The sequence below is a fragment of the Brachycentrus maculatus genome, unplaced genomic scaffold, assembly GCF_059751285.1.
Source record: "Brachycentrus maculatus isolate JH-2025_06_01 unplaced genomic scaffold, ASM5975128v1 h1tg000105l, whole genome shotgun sequence".
NCBI classification, from domain to species: domain Eukaryota; kingdom Metazoa; phylum Arthropoda; class Insecta; order Trichoptera; family Brachycentridae; genus Brachycentrus; species Brachycentrus maculatus.
The window spans coordinates 46,289-72,500 of record NW_028280859.1 but is presented as its reverse complement, the minus strand read 5'-3'; the positions used below and the strand labels follow the sequence as shown (position 1 = coordinate 72,500).

General features: G+C 29.1%; 1 protein-coding gene across 3 annotated transcripts in view; it reads left to right on the top strand.

Annotated features, from left to right (window-relative positions):
* LOC148310099 (lysosomal alpha-glucosidase-like) overlaps nt 1–26,212 on the top strand; it is a 65,626-nt gene that overhangs the window by 30,333 nt on the left and 9,081 nt on the right. For all 3 annotated transcript variants that reach the window (XM_088258966.1, XM_088258968.1, XM_088258967.1), the window contains exons 3-5: nt 4,784–5,732; nt 10,495–10,723; nt 22,316–22,588. In XM_088258966.1, coding sequence (XP_088115092.1) covers nt 4,784–5,732; nt 10,495–10,723; nt 22,316–22,588 — 1,451 coding nt within the window. The remainder of the gene's footprint in view (nt 1–4,783; nt 5,733–10,494; nt 10,724–22,315; nt 22,589–26,212) is intronic.

Sequence of the window (26,212 nt, the reverse complement as noted above, 5' to 3'; positions counted from 1 at the left end):
TAGAAGATCGAATGAAAGAGTGATTCTAGCAGGTGATTTTAACGGATGGATAGGCACTCGGAGGGATGGCTTCGAATCAGCCTTAGGTATGTTTGGTGATAACAGAACGAATGGTAATGGGAATAGTCTGCTCGAGTTGTGTCTGGAATGGAACCTCTTTATTTCGAATACTTTTTTTCGATCACAAGGGGATCCATCAGTATACGTGGGAGAGAGGGAATGAAAGGACCATAATCGATTATGTTGTTGTTGACTCGAGATTGAGGAGAAATACAATCGATACGAGAGTATTTAGAGGGGCTGAAATGGAGTCAGACCATTTCCTCGTCGTATCGAGAGTAATTCTGTTCCGTGGATGGCGGTCCAGGAACAAAACTGTTCCGGTTTCATCTAGAGTCAAAGTTGAAAAACTACAAGTCGAGAATGTAAGTAAGTCGTATGAAAGGGAAGTGAATGAAAGATTGAATGTAAGGAATATGGATATGAATGTAGACGATACCTGGGAGCACATCAAATCGTGTATGTATGAGTCAGCAAAGAGTGTATGTGGAGTTGCGATCCAAGGTAGAAAAAAAGGAGATGCATGGTGGGATGAGGGCATGAAAGGACTTGTCTCTGAGAAGAAGAATGCTTGGCTAAATATGTTAGCAGTTAACGATGTTAAGAGTGAACTTTTTAAAATAATGTAAGATCGGTATAAAGAATGTAAGAGAAAAGTGAAAATGGGAGTAAAAGAACGGAAAGATCGTCTAAAGAGAGAAGAAGGTATGAAAATGTCAACCCACTTTTAAGAAAACATTAAGCTTTTCTGGAAAGAGGTAAAGAACGCAAAGAATGAGACTGAAAATGGAGATATGAAAGTTATCAAATCAAATGATGGTAAAATATTGACGAATGAATGTGAAATGAAAGAAAGATGGAAAGAATACTTTATGGAAATTTATGAAAGTAACGGCAATGTCTCCACCGAGACACCCATAGAGGCAAGGGTGAGTGAGGGTATGGTATGTGAGATAAGTATGTCAGAAATAACGAATGCCTTAAAATTAATGCGGAACGGTAAGGCTGTTGGGTATGATAATATTGCTATAGAGTTTGTAAAATGTGGTGGACTGACCACCCTCACATGGATTCACAGACTATTTAACCTGTGTCTTGAGGAAGGATACACACCTCTGGATTGGAGACGGGCAGTAATCATGCCTCTATTCAAGGGAAAGGGATCTCGCGCAGAGTGTGGGAATTATAGGGCGATAAGCCTGCTAAGCTCTGTCGGTAAACTCTATAGTAAGATTATAATTGAAAAAGTTAGAATGGTGACGAAAGAACGGATTTGGGATGTGCAAGGTGCTTTTATGAGTGGAAGAGGTTGCACAGATCAAATTTTTGCACTACGAATGCTGACGGAAAAGTTTTTGGCTAAAAATCAGAAACTCTTCTGTGCTTTCGTGGATTTGCAGAAAGCGTATGATAAGGTTGATAGGATAAAATTATGGAGCGTGCTGGAAAAATATGGAGTAGACAATAAACTTATACAAGCAGTTGCTTCCCTCTACGAGGGCAGCACAGCTAGTATAAGAGTGAATGGGGACATTACATCATGGTTTGCAATATCCAAAGGCGTAAAGCAGGGATGTGTAATGTCACCATGGTTGTTTAATCTTTATATGGACCATTGTATGAAAGAGATTGAAAGTATGGGAGTCGGAGCGAAAATGATGAATATAACTGTTAGTTGCTTGCTGTATGCGGATGACGCCGTACTGCTAGCGAGCAGCGCGGAGGACTTGCAACTAATATGTAGTGTCAAGAATGTACGATGTATGTATGGAAAATGATCTGGCAATGAATGAAGGTAAGTCAAAGGTCATGGTGTTTGAAAGAGAGAAAGATTTGACAGAATGTGAATCCCTAGAACAGGTGCAAGAATTTGTATATCTAGGAAGCATGTTCACAAGGGATGGAAAAGTGGATAAGGATATTGAGAGAAGAGTGAATGCAGGGAATAGAATAAATGGTGCTTTTAACAGAGTGATTGGGAATAAGAATATGTCCATGGAAGCCAAGCTAGCGGTTCACAACGGCGTGCTAGTACCGACACTAATGTATGGAAGCGAAACATGGAACTGGCAAAGGAAGGATGAAAGCAGAGTGAATGCTGTTGAAATGCGCTCCCTCAGACGAATGTGTGGAAAATCATTGTATGACAGAATTAAAAACGATGATATAAGAAAGGAATGTAAGGCTGAACGAGGAATAATTGAAAAGATTAGAAAGAGCTCTTTGCGGTGGTATGGACATGTGGAGCGAATGGATAGCGAGAGAATGACTAAGAAAATATATGTGGCGAATGTGAGAGGGAAAACAGAACGTGGACGACCGAAAAAGACTTGGCACGATCAGATCAATCAGAACCTAAAATCTGGCGGTGTCAAAAGTCTGCGTAATCGGAGGGCATGTATGACTAGATGTATGGATGTGAAGGAGGCTAGGAGTGTATGTCAGGACAGAAGAGTGTGGCGTTCCATCCTCTCTGCCTACCCCTGCGGGGAAACGGCGTGATGGTAGTAGTAGTAGTAGTATATATATATATATATATATATATATATATATATATATATATATATATATATATATATATATATATATATATATATATATATATATATATATATATATATATATATATATATATATATATATATATATATATATATATATATATATATATATATATATATATATATATATATATATATATATATATATATATATATATATATATATATATATATATATATATATATATATATATATATATATATATATATATATATATATATATATATATATATATATATATATATATATATATATATATATATATATATATATATATATATATATATATATATATATATACATATATTTATAAATATATATATATATAAATATAAATATATTTATATATATATATATTTATATTTATATATATATATATATATTTATAAATATATGTATATATATAAATATATATATATATATATATATATATATATATATATATATATATATATATATATATATATATATATATATATATATATATATATATATATATATATATATATATATATATATATATATTTATACATGTATATATATAATTATTTAAATATTTTATTTTTATCTGGGATTTTAAAGATTTTCAATGAATATCACGAAATTAATAATTTTCCGATATCAAATACAAATCACACCGCAAATCAGTATCGAAGTTACTTTCCTTTAAAGTTTGCCTCAAGTTACTATGCTGTCTAGCTGATAATGAGTTATAATTTATAAGTGAATGCTAATTAAATGGAAATCAAACTAAAACGGTTGGCGCGGACGACAAGTACATCTAACAAACATTTTTTTACCATAAATCAATACCTACCCATATTAATTTGCGCAGGACTATATCTACCCACGGACTTATTCACTGTGTTCAGGTTAGACAAACTTATGGACCATAAGTATGGATACAATTCGCTTCAATCACGCATCTCCTCATACATACCCGCTGATTATTTCGACTCCTGACCCGGCCGCTTTAAAGTATTTGACATACCTGATCGTAACAAACTTTCCTCGGTCCTACGCTTCTTTTTCCAACTACATTTGTCACATTTTTTTTAAACAGTACGATACAATGTGTTTAGGCACCGTTTCGACATACCAACGTTTGTCATTATGCGGTATGTTTGGTAGAGTCGCTAATTCTCCTTTCGTTTTTAGTAATAATAAAATAAAGTTTAGGGGATTCCCCCATTTATGTACATTTATTTGAGAAAAATTATAAATTAGAAAAATAAATATCCTTAAGATCTTCAGGCTTAGAAAAGATCACTTTGCTTTCACAATTTAAACAAATGATCAGCCTCAAATGGTTTGGATACTTGGGGCTACATATTTCTATGCAAGGTTGTGTAAGTAAGACGCTTTAAAGGGAAAAATTCCTTCGTGAAGAATGTTTGTAATATACCATACATATATCAATATAAATGTAATAGAATCTAGTATAAAAATACTAACATGAATGATTGTCGCTAAATCCAAATACATCTACCAACCTAAAGATGGAAAAATATACATAGTTTTCTTTGACAATAGTGCAAACTTTGAAAAAATGTGGAGCAGTCATGGATTATATGTAGGCACAAAACTACTTAAATATAATTGATTGAAATATTCTGGATGAAATTTTCATTGACTAAATGACTTTTTAACATTTTGAGTGTGTCCAAATACGTGTTCACTAATAGATGTCTCTAGTAAAGTTCTAGTGATTCAAAAAGAATGTTTTGAAATTGGTTCATATATATAGAACTTCCAAGAATTTGAGTAGTGTGGTTGTCAATAATGGGTAGAATTGGTGAATGTTACACGTATGTCGTTTAAGTGATCATTTAAACCAGCCTGTGACGGTCGTCTCCCCGTAAATGCCCAGACTTCCATATTCTTCCTCATCTTTGATGAGATATCAAAAAATAAGATTACCTTTCAGTCAAATGTTAATTTGTAGAAAAAGTTTTTTTTTACTTGGCAACCAGGGATCTTTTTATCCTTTTATTTGAAACAGTGCTTACAATAAATAATTGAACCATCCATATACTATATTGTTGTTATATGTTTATTAGGTGTAAGTACTCAAAATTACGAATGTGATCCTTAAAACTAATGCAATTGAGACATCAAAAATACATATTATTTAACAAAAAAAATGTTGTCTGTTTTTCAGAAGTACCATGGTATCACTTAGTCCTACTCAATAAACCTCTGAAGGTGGTCATCGTGATGATGCTGGCGAGTTTCCTGGCTCCACTTCTCGTCTTCATATTTCTGTATGAAGGTGTTTACATCAAGGAGGTATTAAACGACGGATACTCAAGCGGAATTTGCTCCCACAGCACCGATCATAGGATACCTTGTGCGTTATACGAAGTTACCCCTCGCAACAAGTGTCCCAGTGATTGTTGTTTCAATGAGAAAACAGAGCAATGCTATCATTACGTGCCATCCAGATACTCGTATATATCTCGAACCAGTTGGGTGGAAAGCAAAAACTTGGTGCCTAGATTAAAAAATATACCGTACGCCAATAAACCAAATCTGCAATCGATTCGGCTTCACTTTAACGAAGTATCTGATAAACATCTGAATTTCGTAATCTACGATCCTAATTTCGTCACAATACAAGATGTCGGAGGTATCGTATCTAATAAAAGTTACTATTATAAAATATTTTACCCTGAAATATTTGTCGAAGTCTTTTCTGAAGAAAACAATATATCTAAGCCGCTTCTTTCAACGGCCAGAGGTCCATTGATAGCAGCCACAAATCTCTGGGAATGGAGCCTCTACATATCTGACGATGAGCTTTATGGGTTTGGAAACTTTTTCTTGAAACCGCAAGTGATTTTCAATATAGAAAGCAGTTCACATAAGTCTACGTTCTTTATGAGCCAGAGAAATGGGTCATATCACGGAGTATACTTAGATCAAGATGGCCCGCTGAATGTTAATACATCGGTATCCAAAGTTGTTACTATGCAAAGTTTGGCTGGCCATAAGATAAGTGTTCATTTCTTCTACGGTCCAACACCGAGTGACGTCACTAGTCAGTATAAAAACTTTGTGGGACGGCCTGATATTCCACCATATTGGGCATTAGGTGTTCACTTCTGCAGGTAAAATAATTCATTTATCATACTTTATTTATTTAAGTGGGAGGCTAGATAAAATTTTACGTTAAGTACAAAGCAAGGTTCGGGTAGAATACTATAATTTCTCTGTAGAAACGATTATTAATCGAATTGATTTAGAAGTGCTTGATAAAAATAAAAATATTCAAAATATAATTAAAGTGTAAAACACGATTTAATATTTTTTATTGAAATGGACATGAGGTTTTAAATAATGTTAAAAATGTATCCAGAACTGCTAAATAACAGCTCCTTACACTGAGCCGTAGTCGTCCATGGGATTCTGGAGTTATTCGAAATGTTAATTACCTGATTATTTTTTCTTTAATTTCCACTTTCTTTTTCTATGAAAATGTTAATAAAGTATTTAATTTTGTTATGAAACGGAGTTCCACAAAATGTCACACATCGCTCACTCCTTTCAAGAACGTCATAAATCAAAATTCGTCAATTTTGAGTTGTGCATGTTTTCGTAATGCCCAGAAAATGTACTATATCCCAGCAAAAGCGGCATATTTTTAACTTAATATTTACCCGCTACAGGGCAGAAAGTGTTATTTTTGCGTTTTGAAGAAAAGGTATTATTTAATTATTTTTTTAAATATACTAAATATTTTTCAAATGGACAAAAAATATTCAGGTTTTACCTAAAAAGATCTATTACACAGTAAAAAGTTAAATAAGTGGCTCGATATATATTTTTAATAAATTGTATTATATTTTTAAACTTTAAAAAAATTCTCCTGAAAAATCAAGTTTTTTGATTTATGACGTTCTTGAAAGGAGTGAGCGACATGTCAGTAGTTCTGTGAAATAAAATAAAAAAAGAATTCCGCCCAGGAAAAGAATCAGGATTTCATGCATGGCAGGCAAACGTATCATCCATTAAATTAGTCAAAGAATTTTTTTTAAGGAAATGAAATTATTTGTTAAGTATTCTAGTCTGCAAAAACCTTTTAAAGGTATGCAAAAATGGTTTAGTCAGGTAGAAAGAAATAATGATGGAGGAAAAAAGATTTCGGTGCGAATTTCGCTGAATACGTCTTAAGATGTGAAAGATTGAAGATTAAGGTACGCCTATTTTTTACAAGGGTATATTAAACGTGAGAATAATTGACGCTAACGGAATGTGAGAATTATTTTCAGATGCCTATAAATTTTCATCCCTGAATTGAATAAATATTATTTTGCCTCGTTATTATTACAAGCTGTGTAATAAAAATATTGTTTTAAATTGGGATATTCTATTGTATAAAGTATAATTATCGTAAATATTTAAGAGCGCTTCGATTAATATATGAAATTAAAATCAGTGATTCCTAATTAGTTGGAAAAAATATCGGAATGACGATGAAAACAAATAATTTTTTAAAATTTTATTATAAATCATATCTCCCTCGCTCATTCTAACTGCTCTTGGAATAATATTTCAAGACTTCGGGTTCAAAACAGGAAAGATACGCTCGCCAAATTTAGTGTGCTGGTTGTGAGCTGGTAAAATCACTTTCCCCTTAGCAATTGCTGTAACTTACAGAAGGGTGAGAAGTAATCAGTAATGAAGTAGTGGAGTTTATATTATTACACGCTCTTACTTCAGATGTTTGTATAAATTTGATATTGAAATTCCACTTCACTAACAGGGCAATGTCAAGCATGTCAAGTAATTTATGCTCGACTTCATCGTTATTATATACGAATATAAAGTAGATATTCTTCCCGCTAATTTCTGAAACTTCGAAGAGGTTAAATTTATTATTCTCCGAAGGCATTATTTAACCAAACTTTGTATGAACAACAGACAGTATTATTCTATCGTTATTCTTAATAACACGCGATTTAAGTGCCTCTTTACAAATGGAAGTGGCGTTATATGACACAATATGGTGTAGAAAAAATATTAAAATACCGCTAAGATTGAGAAACTTTATTTAGTAACAGTTGACAATTTTTTAAGTGCAATGATCAAAGAAAACACTTGTTTTATACAACTTGAGTTTTATTAAAGACTACATGTTTCGGAAGTTAAACTTCCATCATTCAGGTCTGTATAGTAACTAAAATATAAAATATAAAATATAAAATTGTTCTTTAAATAAGAGGAGGGGAAAGTTAGGGGGAGAGGGTTAGTCAAGGGGCGGAGTTTGAAAACAAAGGAAAAATGGAAAGCAAAGCTGAAGAATTTTGAAACAATATATTATTTAATAAAATAATATTAGAATTTATGTTTTTTTGTATTTCTAAATTTTCTAAATAATTCACAATTCGGCCTTTATGTGGAACAAGGTGTAATAATTTTAATTTATGAGAGTAGAATGAGTGATTTGTATCTATTATGTGATTTGCGAATTCTGAAAAATAATTACTAACAAGACGGCTACGATGTTCTTTAATTCTAATCGTTGAATTTCTCGACTAACCCCCTCCCTCTAACTTTCCTTTCTCCTTATTTTTTTAACTTCCGAAACATGAAGTCTTTAATAAAACTCAAGTGGTATGTGTTTTCTTTAATCATTGTAACATGTCTTACCACAAAGTTTATTGCCGAAACAATAAATAAAATATTTTTTATGTGTGTATTTTTTTTGTAAATAAATACTAAATTATCTTCACTTAAAAGTTACTCGTATTAAGACCATTATGAATACCTTAACACACACGAAGAAATCTATAAAGAGAGAAATATGGAAACTAAGCATTTACAGCGCTAACAGCCCGTTATTAAATGGTTGAAGTGTTATTGACTGGTTTCAAAGTACTGAGTAACATGTATTTTTACATATGATTGACAACCACATCACTCAAAAATTGTCACTCATTCAAAGTTACAAATATATATTTTGCGATTGAAATCATTTGTCACTCGTATTTCTCGAGTTATTCGTATTACTTCACCAATGTTGAGATACTAGTAATAAATAACACGAATGCAAGATGAACCAGTTATTTTTTATTTCTGGTAATAGTTCAGAGTGATGTTAAAAGAAATAGATTTAAAAATCATCAATATTTAAACTGTATATACCTTCTGGGAATCGAATCCCGGAACTTAATTATAATAGCTAACTACTACACTATAGAGGACTGAAAGCGGATGGTATAAAGTATATTAGATAATATTCGATGATTGTACATACCTACTTATATTACAAAATACAAATTTAAAACTATTCCAACATTATGCGATAAATACAATTCATACAATTGAAAAAGTTTCTGCTAAAATAGCTTCTTTCATCTCACCATAGATTTCTCTAGTGAAATTCTAGTTATTCAAGCACTATGTTTCCAATTTTAACAATATATATTAATAGATACATATATATGATATATATATATATATATATATATATATATATATATATATATATATATATATATATATATATATATATATATATATATATATATATATAAATATATATATATATATATATATATATATATATATATATATATATATATATATATATAAATATATATATATATATATATATATATATATATATATATATATATATATATATATATATATATATATATATATATATATATATATATATATATATATATATATATATATATATATATATATATATATATATATATATATATATTTATATATATATAATATATATATATATATATATATATATATATATATATATATATATATATATATATATATATATATATATATAAATATATATATATATATATATATATATATATATATATATATATATATATATATATATGTATATATATATATATATATATATATATATATATATATATATATATATATATATATATTTATATATATATATATATAAATATATTTATATATATTTATATATATTTATATATATATATATTATATATATATATATTTATATATATAAATATATATATATATATATATATATATATATATATATATATATATATATATATATAAATATATATATATATATATATACATATATATATATATATATATATATATATATATATATATATATATATATATATATAAATATATATATATATATATATATATATATATATATATATATATATATATATATATATATATATATATATATATATATATATATATATATATATATATTTATATATATATATATATATATATATATAAATATATTTATATATATTTATATATATTTATATATATATATATTTATTATATATATATATATATATATATATATATATATATATATATATATATATATATATATATTTATATATATTTATATATAAACAAAAAAGTTCCAAAAATGTCAATCGTGGGTTCAATCAATGATATATATATATATATATATATATATATATATATATATATATATATATATATATATATATATATATATATATATATATATATATATATATATATATATATATATATATAAACAAAAAAGTTCCAAAAATGTCAATCGTGGGTTCAATCAATGAAGGTCTTAATCCTCGCATTTTCGGAGCTTACGATCTTCCTGGCCATATTCTTCTTTATCAATGTTGAGATGTCAAAAAATAATATAAAATATAAGATAATTCAAATCATGTTTGAGGGTATTACACAAATCTTCAATCCTTTATTGGCAAATCAATCCTTTATATCAATCAAATTCAATCCTTTATTGGCAATTCTAAATTCTAAGCCTTTCCTGCCCCATTTACGGAATAAGTTAATACACTCGTTTTACAATAATGATTTCAGGGGAAATATGATATCGTCTCAGAACATTTCAAGGGTTCTTGAAGAATTCCGTAATTTCTCGGAAGCAGCTGATGCCAGTGGAATTCCATATGACTCGGATTGTATAGCAGATGGAGTTTTTGACTTTCTGAACTTTGACATGACGCAAGTAGATTTGGAATCGGTGACTGATGCTGTTCAAACTTTAAGGAATACTTCTAAGCAGTTTCTACCAACTCTAAGGCCTCACGTATGTATCTTTTTCGATTATCTGTACACCATTACACTGTACAATATTAATATGATTTATTGCCGTTATAATATTTATTTAAGCTTAACAAAGCAAATCGAAGTTATTAAGTTGGTGTTGGTCGGCTGCCGTTCTGGAGGTCCCGGGTTCGATTCCCAAGGGGGGTAAAATAAATATAAGTGATTTTTTCACTGTCATATTTATTCAATATTACCCAGGACTGGTACCTGAAGCGGAGGGCTGATCACCTTTCCTTCATGTGTAAACGATCAAGATAACACTGCGTTTATATGACGCAGTGCCCTATGCACCATTGGGGTGCGGATAAGGGTTTTATTATTATTATTATTATTAATTTTGTTATTATTAAATCAACCAACTATAAGCGAAATAGTTATATTATGATAGGTTTCACATATTTTTTTTAATACACAAAGCGATTCCAATAGCAAAGTATGTTTAAAAACAACCTAAAAACGTCAAATGCCATAATTATTTCTTCAATTTGATTCAAAATACATGATTTAAATAATACGTATTTTGGGTCTTTAGATTAAGCCTATATTAATAATAATAATAATAATAATTTATTACTAGTACTCGTACATAGTAGAAATATTACTAAACGTAGAACATCATTAAGCTCTCCATATCTAAGTAGTACATTCTCGAAATAACTCGATCGGTATTTGTAGATAATCGGTATATAATAAAGGCGACGATTAGTATTCATATTCAGTATATTCTTTGCCAATAATATGAAAACTACCCGACTGGTCAATGACGCTCTAAGACGCACTAAACATATTTTTGGGTATTTATGCGAGTAGGTACAACAATTAATTTTGTTTGTTTATTAAAGATTTAAGGCCAAAAAAATACAGTGGCCATAATTTACTAAATAAATTTTAGTTTTTACAAGATATAAATAAAATATATGCGGTGAGGATTAACCTTAACCGTTTCGTAAACGTGGAATTTTTGTTGAAAGGTCAAATATCAACGGGATTATTGAAAATAAGCATCAATGCGAAATCAAACATTGATTTTCCATATCAACGTAGGTACTCGTACATGTGCTTAATTCTCAAAGTACGGTGTAAATTGTAAACATATATAATACTAACTAACTAACCATCACGCCGCTTACTGCGTGGGTAGGCAGAGATAATAGAATGCCACACCACTCTGTCTTTGCAAACATTATTCGCCTCTTCTACATTCATGCATCTCTTCATACATATTCACCAATTATTCCGACTTTTGACTTGTCCACGACCTAGGATTTCCTTAAAGTTTTCCTTGGTCATATTCTACTACTATTTTCAATTACTTCTACACATTCCGTTGTATATTGCCGGTTGAGTTTCAGCTGTTAGGATTTTCATTGCACCATTCCCTCAGTTTCTAGAATTATATTTTCTGTATCTTTGCGTAAATATACTATTTAAAATAACAAACCTGTGTTTTACGTAAATATATTAATTTAAATAATAAACATGTGAAGCGAAAAAGTATATAACGTGAAAAAAAATAACAAGCATATTAAAATGCATGTAAATAAAAAAAAAACAGTGTTTGTTTTCGCATAAAGTATCAATACAGAAATAAAGTATTTTGTACCAATAAAGAAGAGCATTGGAACAACAACAAGAATCCAAATTGAATTATAAGATTAAATTACAAGTAGGTTAGAAAAACAATCCTCGAGTCATAATAAAGTTAAAAACTTGTATCGTCTATCCATTTCTATTTGTATATTTTTCTGGAGGAAACAATAATACTAATTTAATCTACGGTGTTCCCTACCTTTTTTTTAAAAGCATTTATTTCACAAGGATTTTGAAAGAGCCTTATTTGAGGCTAAGCTTTCGTACAAATACTATACAATATTGAACAAATATTGTTGTTCAATATTATAAAAATGTTGGATCATTTGTTTTAATGAGCAGATTGATCCTCCAACCATCTTTAGTTTTGTTGGGACCCTGACCCCGATAAGACTAGATTATGTTGGTCGTTAACTGTTTTTTTTTTATAGACGTTACTTTTCCGGAATATAATTGAGACAAAACATGAAGTATATGCGATTAGTTACAAAACTTATCTACATATGGCCCATTCATTCACGTGAGTTACGGGCAGAAAAACTTTACTTTTATTTCGCCAAAAAAACTCGATTTATGTCAGAAGAGTTTAACTATGTTTTAATTAAAACTAGGTATTTTGACTCAGCACTGGCTTCTACAAAAATCAAAGATATAAACATAAAAAGTTTTCAAACACGGAACATAAAAAACCAATAATAGCTTCACCGAAGAACTTTTCACACACCTAACATATGGGTAAAGATAGTTGTATCAGCACTGGAATGTGAAATTAGGTACTAACTTTGAGATACATAATTTTTTTCATACAATGAAAACTTTTTTGTGAGAATTTCTAAATAAAATATCCAATACTTGTGAGATAAGTAAAATTTTAATTTTTCTTCTTAAAATTACGATAAATCACTATTTATAACATTAAATTTTAAAATATCATTATATTACTAGCGTTGATGTGTTCAATGTGTCTGCGTGTGTATATCATACTTATCATTACAAGAATAACAAAAACAGTTCAATATGACAATGAAACGTAGACAATGGTCTAGAGCATGGGTCGGCAACCTGCGGCCCGCGGGCCGCATGCGGCCCGCGAGACATCTTGGTGCGGCCCGCGAGATTCTCGCCGCAACGCACATGACGGACGATATTATACACAATCGAGTGAAAGGAAGCGAGAAAGGGAGCGAAGGGAATCTCATTGATTTTATTAAATACAACAAATGTCGTTAAAATATACACTTAGCGTTTTATTTTTAAAACTAAAATATTTGTGCATAAATATTGTATGTATACCTACTGCAAGCGCGGCCCGCACTGATCCCCATGAAAAATATTTGGCCCTTTTACAACAAAAGGTTGCCGACCCATGGTCTAGAGGCACAAAGCGTTTTCTATGTGGTGCTAGAGAAGAGTGTAAAGCCAGATTTACACGAGTCAGTAACTGAGTTTAAACCACAGACTATTTACTAATTTATATAAAGATCGCCGACACCCCCCTTTTTTCACGGCTGGAAGTGATATTCGCCCAAGGCTGGAAGTGACGTAGCTGTCGAATCCACCCGCGGCCGAATCAACCCGCCGAAATTTTTATCATTCTATTTTCAGGTCAAATGGTATTTCCATTGAAATTTGTTGTGTTACACATTTTCATAAATATAATGTCAACATTACGAAACAGGTATTTCATAACCAACATTAATTTATTTCAGTGGAAACGAAAATAGAAAGGTCACGGCTTAAACGCGACATTTATGAAAAGAGTTCAGACGATTAGTGATCAGGCGATCAGCCGTACAATGGTAAATTACATTCGAACCCTTTTTACGTACTCTTCACTCGCCTAACTGCATAAATGTTTAATATTAAAATAAAATATTTATAGTTATTTTAAAACCATGTTAAATTTTAATTATAAAATGGAAATTCACAAAGTTATTACTCCAAATATAAATTGTATGCATAAATATTATTCACAATTTTTCTTCAACGTTCTTTCTGTTTGAGGTTTCTGTTCAAATAAGCATACAGCAATTCATTAACTTTTTCGAAAGTTTTTTTTTAAATTCCCTCGCAATATCACCGGATTAGTAAGAAGATAAAACAATAATTACCAGCAACATAACAAAACACATAATCGTTGCTGTAATGGTTAGGCACCGGATTTCTATGTTTCTATTGATAATTGTCTACTTCATAAATTGTCTACATTTAGTGTTATCTCGTCACTTATACGTCGTTTTTGAAGAATCTGACGTTAACGAGTCGAACCCTCCTAGTTTAAACACAATGCAAGTCAGTACTGACTTGGTACTGCTATCGTGTGAATTTCATGTCAATACAGCGCTGTCCCGTCAGTGGTGACTTCAATATTCTCGGTGTTTATTTTCAAAACAAGTTCTCTCACCCTGCCACTCACCCCAGCAGTTTTTTTTAAAGAGAAGTACTTGTGCTTATATTTTTTACAAAAATACTTAATAATAAATAATTTCATACTATTTCTGTGAGTCTAAGCGGGTTATGAAACTCTGACTCAAAAGTCCGCGACACTAACCACGGGACCACAACCCGACACTTAAGGATTGTGTAAACCCACCAAGGATTTAAGTAATTGGTGAAATGATAAATGAAAATATTCTGATAGTGGGGACGACAAACCAACCTCATTATTTACTGTTAATTACAAAAAAAATTAAGCACCACACAGACGAAAATAGTAATAGAAAGATTAAGGAAAAGATGGACCAGCTGAATAAGATTAAAGAAAAGACAAACATCGTGTTTTGCAAAGAATGTAAGACATTGAATTTGGGCTCAGAAAGGAAAAAGTTACCTGAGCCACCTACTCTTATAACAATTGAAATATTTTTATAAGTTAAATAAGCGATTACATTTTTTTTAATGATTTGGTATACTTACCTTAAGAAGAATATAAATGCATTTAAATTTTTGTCAGGTTGCTGGTTGTGGCTCGTATTATGTATCATAGAGCCAGGGATCTAGGTTCAATCCCGCTCAACCACAACTTCATTTTAATAATCAAGATCAAGCCTTTTAAGCTTTAAAATATTTATGTATTACCATAACTTTTTATTTTTCAAAGAAAATAATAAACTTTTCCTGTTCTTTTCATATATTGAAACAAAAATATAATGAAAAATGGAATTGAAAACAACTTTTTTTAATTAGTTATTGGTCGTTATTTCAATCATAGAAATTCATATGTATAGTGACCTGTCAGTAACTTGATAAAGCTTTTAATAACAGAATATTCCATCATCCAATTAAATTATCAGCAAAGTGCAAAAGTTCCAATTCGTTATGGAGCAAAAACAGCCGGAATTTATAGAAAAGTTTTATTATATCAATTCGAGCCAAACATTTTGTGTAAGTGTCATTTCGTAATTCGGTGATCGCGCTCTTTTACTAGGCCAACCCGATATGACACGATTCTACTATTTATGATGCTTTCTAAAAAGCAAGGTATACTACATCAATTATACACAATATCTTTCCAATTTTAAACTGAAGAGTCTAAGATTAAGAAACACTACACCACGACATAGAATATAGTAAAAAAAAACAAAGTATGCTAGAGATAACCTTTTTCTCGATATCATATTATATTTTTATTGATTTGGCATTTACTTTATGGGAGTTAAATATTAAAGTAAAAAGTGTATACGACCGCATTTGAGAATACTAATGTAAACATGGCTAGTTTCAAATAAGATTGTTGATAAGAACATGTGTAGATTTTGAAACTAGTCGTGTTTACATTAATATACTCAAAAGTGGTCTTGCACAAAAGTGATTTTTGAACTTTTTACTAAAAGATAAAATGTTTTATAACTTATCAACGAAAAACTAATTGTATTGATATCAAACTTCAATAGTGCGAATTGATATCAATTCGCACTATTTAAGGTTTTTTAATTACCGAGTCACCAGTTTTTGAGTAACTGAGTTACCAAACAAATCATTGAATGTTTGGTTGATATCAACTAATATATCTATGTAATCTTATAAACAACGTTATATATAAGAAGCATGAATAGCAAACATTGATAATTTAGAAACTGTTCCTTCTAATTATCAACAGTGGGGTGAATATGCTGTATAATTATTGTGGAGTACGTTAACCCAAGAACTAAATTTTATTACCAAGATCTATAATACCGTGCGAATATTTTAAGTTAAAAAAAAGAAATTGAGGGAAATAATAATTCATTATTTATTATTTATTTATATATATATATATATATATATATATATATATATATATATATATATATATATATATATATATATATATATATATATATATATATATATATATATATATATATATATATATATATATATATATATATATATATATATATATACACATATATATATATATATATATATATATATATATATATATATATATATATATATATATATATATATATATATATATATATATATATATATATATATATATATATATATATATATATATAAATATATATATTTATATATTTATATATATTTATATATATATATATATATATATATATATATATATATATATATATATATATATATATATATATATATATATATATATATATATATATATATATATATATATATATATATATATATATATATATATATATATATATATATATATATATATATAAATATACATATAAATATATATATGTATACAAATATATGTTTATATTAGACTCCATCCCCTAAATCCTCCCTCCCCCTAACTCACCCCTCCCCCTAAATTACCCCTCCCTCCCAGTACAGATAATTATTTACCTTTGTTAATGCTATATTTTATATTCAAACCCGTAGATGAAAGTATCAGTAGCTTCCGAAACTAGTAGTTAAAAATAATTTTATTCTTAATTGGTAAAGTATTTACAATTTAAGTGAACGCTGAACAATAATAACTTAGACCTGAAAAGCTTTTCCATTAGATTTCCTTTCTTTAATTGAAATATTTTAATCCCAATGTAGGGGTCAAAAAACTATGCTGAGGGATGCATAAAAAATCGCGTACATGTTTTGAAAGTTACACATAATTATATTGAAAGTTTTAAAAGTATACACCATTACACGTGTAAAATATAGAGAGAGAAGTTTTCATAGAATTATCCAAAAATACGTCTCATTTTAAGGCATAACCCACAATAGTAATAAAATTAATATTTTTGAGCGACGTTTGTATTATTAAAATAACGTACTTTTATCTTTATTATTTATTTAATCAGGTGTTATAATCATAGCATTAGTTTTAAAATTTTATCTCCAGATTAGATGTTTAATGTGAAAATATATATATATTACTCAATTTAAGTACCACGGTGCCTTGAAGACAACCATATATCGGCGGGTGAAACATTCACTTACTCGTGTATCACATATATTTGGTTGATTGATTGCCAGTAATTAGTTCTCTAATTTCCTTAATTATTGTACAGAAAGTCTTAAATAAATGATCATTTCATGGTTTTTACCAAATAATTGATTTCCTCGAAAACTGTTGGAAAGTACATTGTACGGCCCTAATTGTGACAAATTACTGGATTTAATAGACTATAAAGTATAAATTTAATAGAATGCTTTAGTAAAGTTGTTATTAATTTCTAAAAAATCTGTGAAATTTCTGTAGTTTACTATAGCCAAATAAATAATTTATATAAAAAAGAAGAAACTGTTATCAAATATAACTTAACTTTTTTTACATTGTATATACATTTTTAATGATTTTATCTCTCAGAGTTGGTATCTCAAAATTGTTGAAAACGTTTATGAATGTCATTTAGATTTTGTAGGCTTAATTTTTATTGAAACTTGCCATCACAATTTTTTATATACAATAAACATGGTATTTTAAAATCGGTATATTTTTAAAGCGAAGACAAAAAACTTTTGTCTTATGGTTTAAGTTGCGCTGGAGTTTTTCAAACCAATTTAGCGTCCTGCCCACGTACTTTTGCTCGCAAATAGGAAAAAAAAATCACTTCGTGAAATCTATTTTCCGACATTAAACGAAAAATATAACATCCCCCAATTGGGGGATGTTATATCTCGATTGAGAGCACGCGTAAAAATCTTTTAGATATCTTATGTACCTTACGGTGCTATCTCATTTTGACGAGATAAAAAAATACAAAATAGCGGCTGGCTTATTGGAAAAGTGAAATGTCAAACATTTACGTATGTATGGGGAAATACTTTTCGACTTCAAAACGACATATGTCAAATCGGAAAAAACATTTGTTTTCCGGTATTTTAGAACTCAAAACGCGCATTTGAATTTGAAATTCGAATTGAATGCGCCTTCACCGCCACTTAGTTAAATCACGCAACAACAACCGACTGCCGAGAATCAGATAGTAAAACTAAAACACTTACTTTATCCGACGGTTATTGATTAATAGGGGCAAGCAATATTATTACGTAAATATTTTTATAAAAACAAACGTGTATTTTTTAAACTATGAAATACATATAAAACATTAAAAATGTATTCTCGTACGTTTTGTAGTCGTGTTAATACCATCTAGGAGTAGGTCTTGTTAGTATTTCGTGCCAATTAGCGGTAACTTAACAATTTAAGCTTCGAATAACATTACGCAAACATTCTTACTATTAAACTATGTATTTACAAAGTTGCATTTATAGGGGTGACGATAAGTTTGCAATGTTATTAAGATTTAATCAATTATTCCCGTTCACACGTTGGATTAATATTTCATGAAGCGTTCATCAGCATATGCCTGAGGATATTTACCCGCAACGTTATTTTAAATTTATAGCTGCGGTAAACGACAACCTGCGGCATTACAGCACCGACTTGATCTATTTATCCTTTTCGCATCTCACACTCTGCTTTTCACAAACTTAAAATATCTAATTATTCTTCATTCCATAAGATGTGAAACAACCTGACACGGGCAAACCACTACTTCCATTTCACTTTTACCCTTGAAGTCAAAGCGATGCTCTAATTATAATTAACATTTAAAATTTGACATGTTTAAATTAGGTTCTTTAAATTTTATTACAAAATAAATAATTTTAATTTGTCGAATTCATAGAAGCCATATTCTTCATACGAATAGCTCATGATTGAGAGGAAATCAAACATTTATGAACAAATAATTAATTTATTTACTTAAAGTATTATAAATCGAATATATGTTGTAAAAATTAGAACAGTCAAATACATTAAAAAGAATCTCAGAAATAATTCAGAAAATAATCTCATATGTGTAAATAAATCTTTGTTAAACATATTGTTAACTATAGATGTCGACTATGGAGTATATCCTCAAAACGTTTAAGTGTTTATATTACACACTTACATAAAATATAAACTTATTCCATCCAGAGTTCCATATTCTCAAATGATTATTAATCGTTGTTGAAATATATTATAAATACTTATATGTTAATCAAACATTAATTTGGAAAAAAACCTAAAAATTGTAAAATAATATAACTCCCTAATTCAATTGGAAACCAAGACGATTTTTCTCACAAAACAGTTATTTCGAAAAAAGAGTAATTCACCAACGGACGATTTCATTTCAATACAATAAAAACAATTTTAAAAAAATCTAATCAGAAATCGTCGTAATTTTTATGGGTATGTAAATGTATTTTATTTATCGTTATATAGCAGGTCAAATTAAGTTTTTATCACAGAATATTCGAATATGTTCAAGTAAAGAATTTATATTAATTCTTAGAAGAATCTTGTTCGTATGATATAAACCTGTCTTTTTATTTTTTTAAATAAAATATACAATATTAACCATCAAAGGTATTTTTCATCAACAGATCTCAAACATAGAATTGGAATTTTTCTTTATAATTTTTAATCTGATAACGTACTTCTTTAAGTTTTGATAAAAAATTATGTCTTTTCAAAACTTTTAATAAGAAATGTAGGATTAGAAAATCAGAAATTTGACCGTGATTTATAAAAACTTAAAATACGTTCGTTTGATGTTAACGAAAAACCCCTCAACCATTTTTCAAAACTTGTAAATTTTAAAGTAATAACGTTATTCCGGGGATACATATTACGAAACCGTTTTTATGATAATATAATTATGTATATATATTTTATATAGAACGTTTCATAATAACAATTGAGGAAGGGGTGCATTCCTCTCAACATGGCCAATAAAGGGTCTATAAGGGACCTTTCATTACCCCTTTTCCTTATATGCTGATGGATTCCTTTGGGAGTGAAAAAAGTATTTCATACAAAGATATTACATTTCAAGCACACCTCTAGCAACCTCTTCCCATTATTATTCACTAGTGGATTCCCGTATATAATACATATCGAGCGCCGATACCGTCTCTCCTAGTACCAACTCACCATTTAAATAACCTGTTTAAATTTTATTTTCAATATTTAATATACCACTCATTCCTTCGTCTAAAACTCTTTTTCCTTGGATTGGCCAGCAGGGTTAGGTTTGTAATAATTGTGAAAATTTTAAAGAGCACCATGTTATAATATCTTGTCAAGGGCGCTTTAATTAAATCTGACGAACATCTTCAGTTGACAAACACATGTTATTTATACATTAAATTATTCTAGTTGATAATTAGGCGACAATACCTGGTACACCCTATGCGCCGGAAGTCCAGAACAGGAAACCAGTACGTCCTGGCACCGTTGTTCATCAATTCACTTCTATAATTAAAATCATGTAATTTAATAGAAATATTACATTTGCATAAAATATTTATTTAACAATATATTTATAACATATTCATGGTATTTTCTCTGGTAATGATAACAAAGTATTGCTTTTTTTTGATAAATTTAATTTAAAAAGTAATGAAATTTAAAATTGAAAGTAACCTTTTCCCAAAAAGGTCTAAATAATACGATAAATTTACAGAATAAAGTGAATTAAAGGCTAAGAACCTTGGGATAGGCAAATAGTCGTTTGGAGAGAAAATGAGTTATTTTAACATTCCAATTATTTTTATGAATATTTTAGAAGAACCCCTATATATATATATATATTTATATATATATATATATATATATATATATATATATATATATATATATATATATATATATATATAACGTGGTAATATTTTCCTTTTGAAAATTAAGTGTAAATAATATGTAAAGTGGGTGTATAATAATAAAATAAACAATGTGTTGCTTTGTAATTAAAGTTTATTCTTAATTTATCTTTATAATAATTTTTATATCTATCTATCTATCTATCTTTCTGATTCTGACAGTTAATAATATTATCGGAAGTCTTTTGTTTTATTCTGAGCTGGAACTGTTTTGTGTAGGTACTATTTGTAAGTACTTAATAAAATGTATAGGTAGGTACCTAGTTATTTTATTACATATATATATATATATATATATATATATATATATATATATATATATATATATATATATATATATATATATATATTTTTTTTTTTTTTTTTTGATATTTGAAATACTAATAAGACTACAGAATCACTTCTCACCATACCTTCCTAAAAGTTGGCGATGTTCTCGTCGTATGTACGTGGTATTTAAAATTTGAGATCATTTTACTTAGTATGTAAGTTGACATTGATGTCGTGGCGTATCCCTCGTTTCGTACAATTTGTCTTTGACTTGAGCTTTGATCTTTTCCTTCCCCTTTTCCACCCTCCCGTCCCTCTACCAGGTATTTTTACAACTGTGGAATTTTGTAATTGGATCAGTACAAGTACTTGTTTTGTAATACTCATATACGAGTATGTGTATAATTGGGTGTTACTGTTCTGCAAAAGTTTCAAAAAAATAATAATAAAAATAATCAATATTGCGCCCGTTTCCATTTCACTCGAAATTGCGCACATCGAAGAGTAAAAACAATATTCATATTATTGGAATCAATTCATAACCACAAATTAACTGTTTCACTAAAAAATGTGTTTTTTTCAGATACGAGTTGATAGCGGGCCAATTTATGAAGATGCAAAAACATCAAATATATTACTGTTGGACCCAAATTACAATAGAACCTTTGTGGCGTCACTGAACAATATTTCGGTCGCTATCCCCGACTATTCGTTGGAGGAAGCTATTATGTGGATGAAATCCGCATGGCCTTTTTACTCAATGACGGATTCTGTTGTCCTTAGCGACAATTGGCCGAAAGTTGATAATGGTACGGAAAAATGCTCAGTAACGAGTAGTATACCGTACGTGACCGAGGTAAATAATTTTAAATTCAGGTTTTTAAAACAATTCATAAATGTTTTCGCTTAGAAAAAGTATTTTAAAGAACATTTATAACATGCATTTGGAGATCAAGCTGGAAAAACAATTGTGTTTAACCGAAATAAGTAAAATGGGATATGTGAGTTAACTATATTTGAATGATAACATTTTGTTATTAAGAACTACTCTTTTTTATTCAAGTGTGTAAAAAAACCTAAAATCTCACTTTGAAAAAAGGGATGACCCACAAAGCCTATATTTTGGAGGCTTGTCTGCAGGTAGGATGCAGAGTAGGGAAGGTAAATGTGAAAAATATATAACAATCACCCAGACGAATTATTTAATGTCATATAAATGCACAATAAAGTCTGAAGAAGTGTATCACTGGGCAAAACCTCTAATTGTCAAATTAACTATTTGAAGCGACAAAGGATAATTTATTCTTACTTTATATAAATTAGAAATTACCATAATTCCTGGTTTCTATATTAGTTTTAAATAGATTTATATTATCCACTGACACTTCGTGATGGAATTGCATTTTTAATTTATTATTAGATTAAAACCAATATTTTTAGCTTTTCCACTTTTTTATTTGACCAGCGACCGGGTTTCGTCGTTACCGACATCATCAGACTGGTGAGAGGCTATACAAATTGTTATGTTATATATAAAAGAAGGCAGGAGTTGATAACCATGATTTGATATAATTTTATGAGAAATTAATTTAATTTGAGTGAATTTAAGTATTGTATGATATTTAAAATATTTTTTATAAAGGTTTTTTTGTATTGAAAGCACGATTTTATATAAAGTTATAATAGATTTGCATTTTTTGTAAATGAATTTAAATTATGTAACGAGGTATCAGGAAATGCTGGTTGACGGCTCCTTCCACTAAGCTGTGGTTGTCCGGGGGGAGTCCGAAGTTCTCTGAAATGTAAATTTCCCGGCAGTCATTTCTTATCGACAAGACATTAAGGCATCTATTGTTTCTTTTCTAATGGGTAAAGTAAGGGAGAATGAATGTGTGTTACTTGATCATTTAATATGTATTTATTATGACAATTTTTTAATCTATTTATTTCCAAAATTTCGAGCCTATCTAATTTTTTACCTTTACTACATTTGTGTAAGATTTTTACATTAACATTTTTATCGAAATCATGATTTGACTCTATCAAGTGGTTTGCAAAAGTGGAGTTTTCTTTTTTATTTCTCCAACTTTGGACATGTTCGTTTATTCTTATTTTAAACGATCGTCCTGTTTGCCCCACGTATTCAGCACTGCATGATCCACAACTTAATAAATATGAGCCTGAATTTGTTTCTTTTTCCCTTTTATCTTTATTATTAATTAGTATTTTCCCCAGATTTGAATTATTATAAAAGGCTATGGAACATTCATCTTTGTTCGCTAGTTTTCCGATTCTGTTACTACTATCCCCTATAAAAGATAATTTAGCCCATTTTTTAACTACTTTTGAAGTCTCTGTAATGAGAGCTTTATTTAATTGAGATGTTGCAAGTCTCTTTTGTTTTTTCCTAATTAATTGATCAATTAAACCACATTCATAACCGTTATTGGAGGCTATCGTCTTTATGATATTGAGTTCAGAGTTGTAATTATCGATATTTAATGGGACATACAACAGCCTATGAATTAAACTATGAAATACAGCGAGTTTATGGGAAATATGATGCTTAGATTTGTTATGAATGATGTTATCGCTGTTTGTGGGTTTTCTGTAAATCGCAAATTCTAATTTATTATTTTCGATGCTAATTTTTAAATCAAGGAAATTTATTACTTTACCGCCCAGTTCCATAGTGAATTGAATTGATTTATTAATTTTGTTTATTTCTGTTAGGAAAATGTCTAATTGTCTTTGGCTTCCTGACCATACAATTAGTATATCATCGACGTAGCGGCGATAAAATTTAACGTTAGTGAAAGATTTTAATTTTGTAATGGATTTTTCCATATGATCCATGAATATTTCAGCAAGGATCGGTGAAATGGGGCTTCCCATAGCTAAACCTGATTTTTGTACATAATATTTATTATCGAATTGAAAGTAGTTTTGATCTATACAGGTTTTAATTAAGTTACTAATATCTTTTTTCATTATTGGATTTGTTCCTTTTACATCCATAATATCATTAATTACTACTTTTAGTTCATCTGTTGGAACATTAGTGAATAAACTAACAACATCAAAAGACACGAGGGTAAGATTTTCTGAAATTGCTACGTTTTTAAGGTTATCTATTAATTCTAATGAATTTTGGATTCCATAACTAGGTTTAAATTTCAAAATATTTTTGATGACGTGGTTTCCAAATTTGGCTAATTTATAAGCAGGTGCTGAAGTATATGACACTACAGGTCTTACCGGCATATCTTTTTTGTGAACTTTCGGTTGTCCATAAAGGCGTGGACATTGAGGGTTCATGGCCGTGAGTCTACGGGCATGAAAATCGTCTTTTATGAGCGTTATACAAGTTTTTAAGATAAATTTATCCTAAATAAACAAGATTACTTACAAAAAGTACAATTAATTATAAATTCCAGCAATTCTATATCTTGTAGTAAAGACCCAACCCCAAAATTTAACTCTGATGTTAAATTTATCTTAAAAACTTGTATAACGCTCATAAAAGACGATTTTCATGCCCGTAGACTCACGGCCATGAACCCTCAATGTCCACGCCTTTATGGACAACCGAAAGTTCACAAAAAAGATATGCCGGTAAGACCTGTAGTGTCATATACTTCAGCACCTGCTTATAAATTAGCCAAATTTGGAAACCACGTCATCAAAAATATTTTGAAATTTAAACCTAGTTATGGAATCCAAAATTCATTAGAATTAATAGATAACCTTAAAAACGTAGCAATTTCAGAAAATCTTACCCTCGTGTCTTTTGATGTTGTTAGTTTATTCACTAATGTTCCAACAGATGAACTAAAAGTAGTAATTAATGATATTATGGATGTAAAAGGAACAAATCCAATAATGAAAAAAGATATTAGTAACTTAATTAAAACCTGTATAGATCAAAACTACTTTCAATTCGATAATAAATATTATGTACAAAAATCAGGTTTAGCTATGGGAAGCCCCATTTCACCGATCCTTGCTGAAATATTCATGGATCATATGGAAAAATCCATTACAAAATTAAAATCTTTCACTAACGTTAAATTTTATCGCCGCTACGTCGATGATATACTAATTGTATGGTCAGGAAGCCAAAGACAATTAGACATTTTCCTAACAGAAATAAACAAAATTAATAAATCAATTCAATTCACTATGGAACTGGGCGGTAAAGTAATAAATTTCCTTGATTTAAAAATTAGCATCGAAAATAATAAATTAGAATTTGCGATTTACAGAAAACCCACAAACAGCGATAACATCATTCATAACAAATCTAAGCATCATATTTCCCATAAACTCGCTGTATTTCATAGTTTAATTCATAGGCTGTTGTATGTCCCATTAAATATCGATAATTACAACTCTGAACTCAATATCATAAAGACGATAGCCTCCAATAACGGTTATGAATGTGGTTTAATTGATCAATTAATTAGGAAAAAACAAAAGA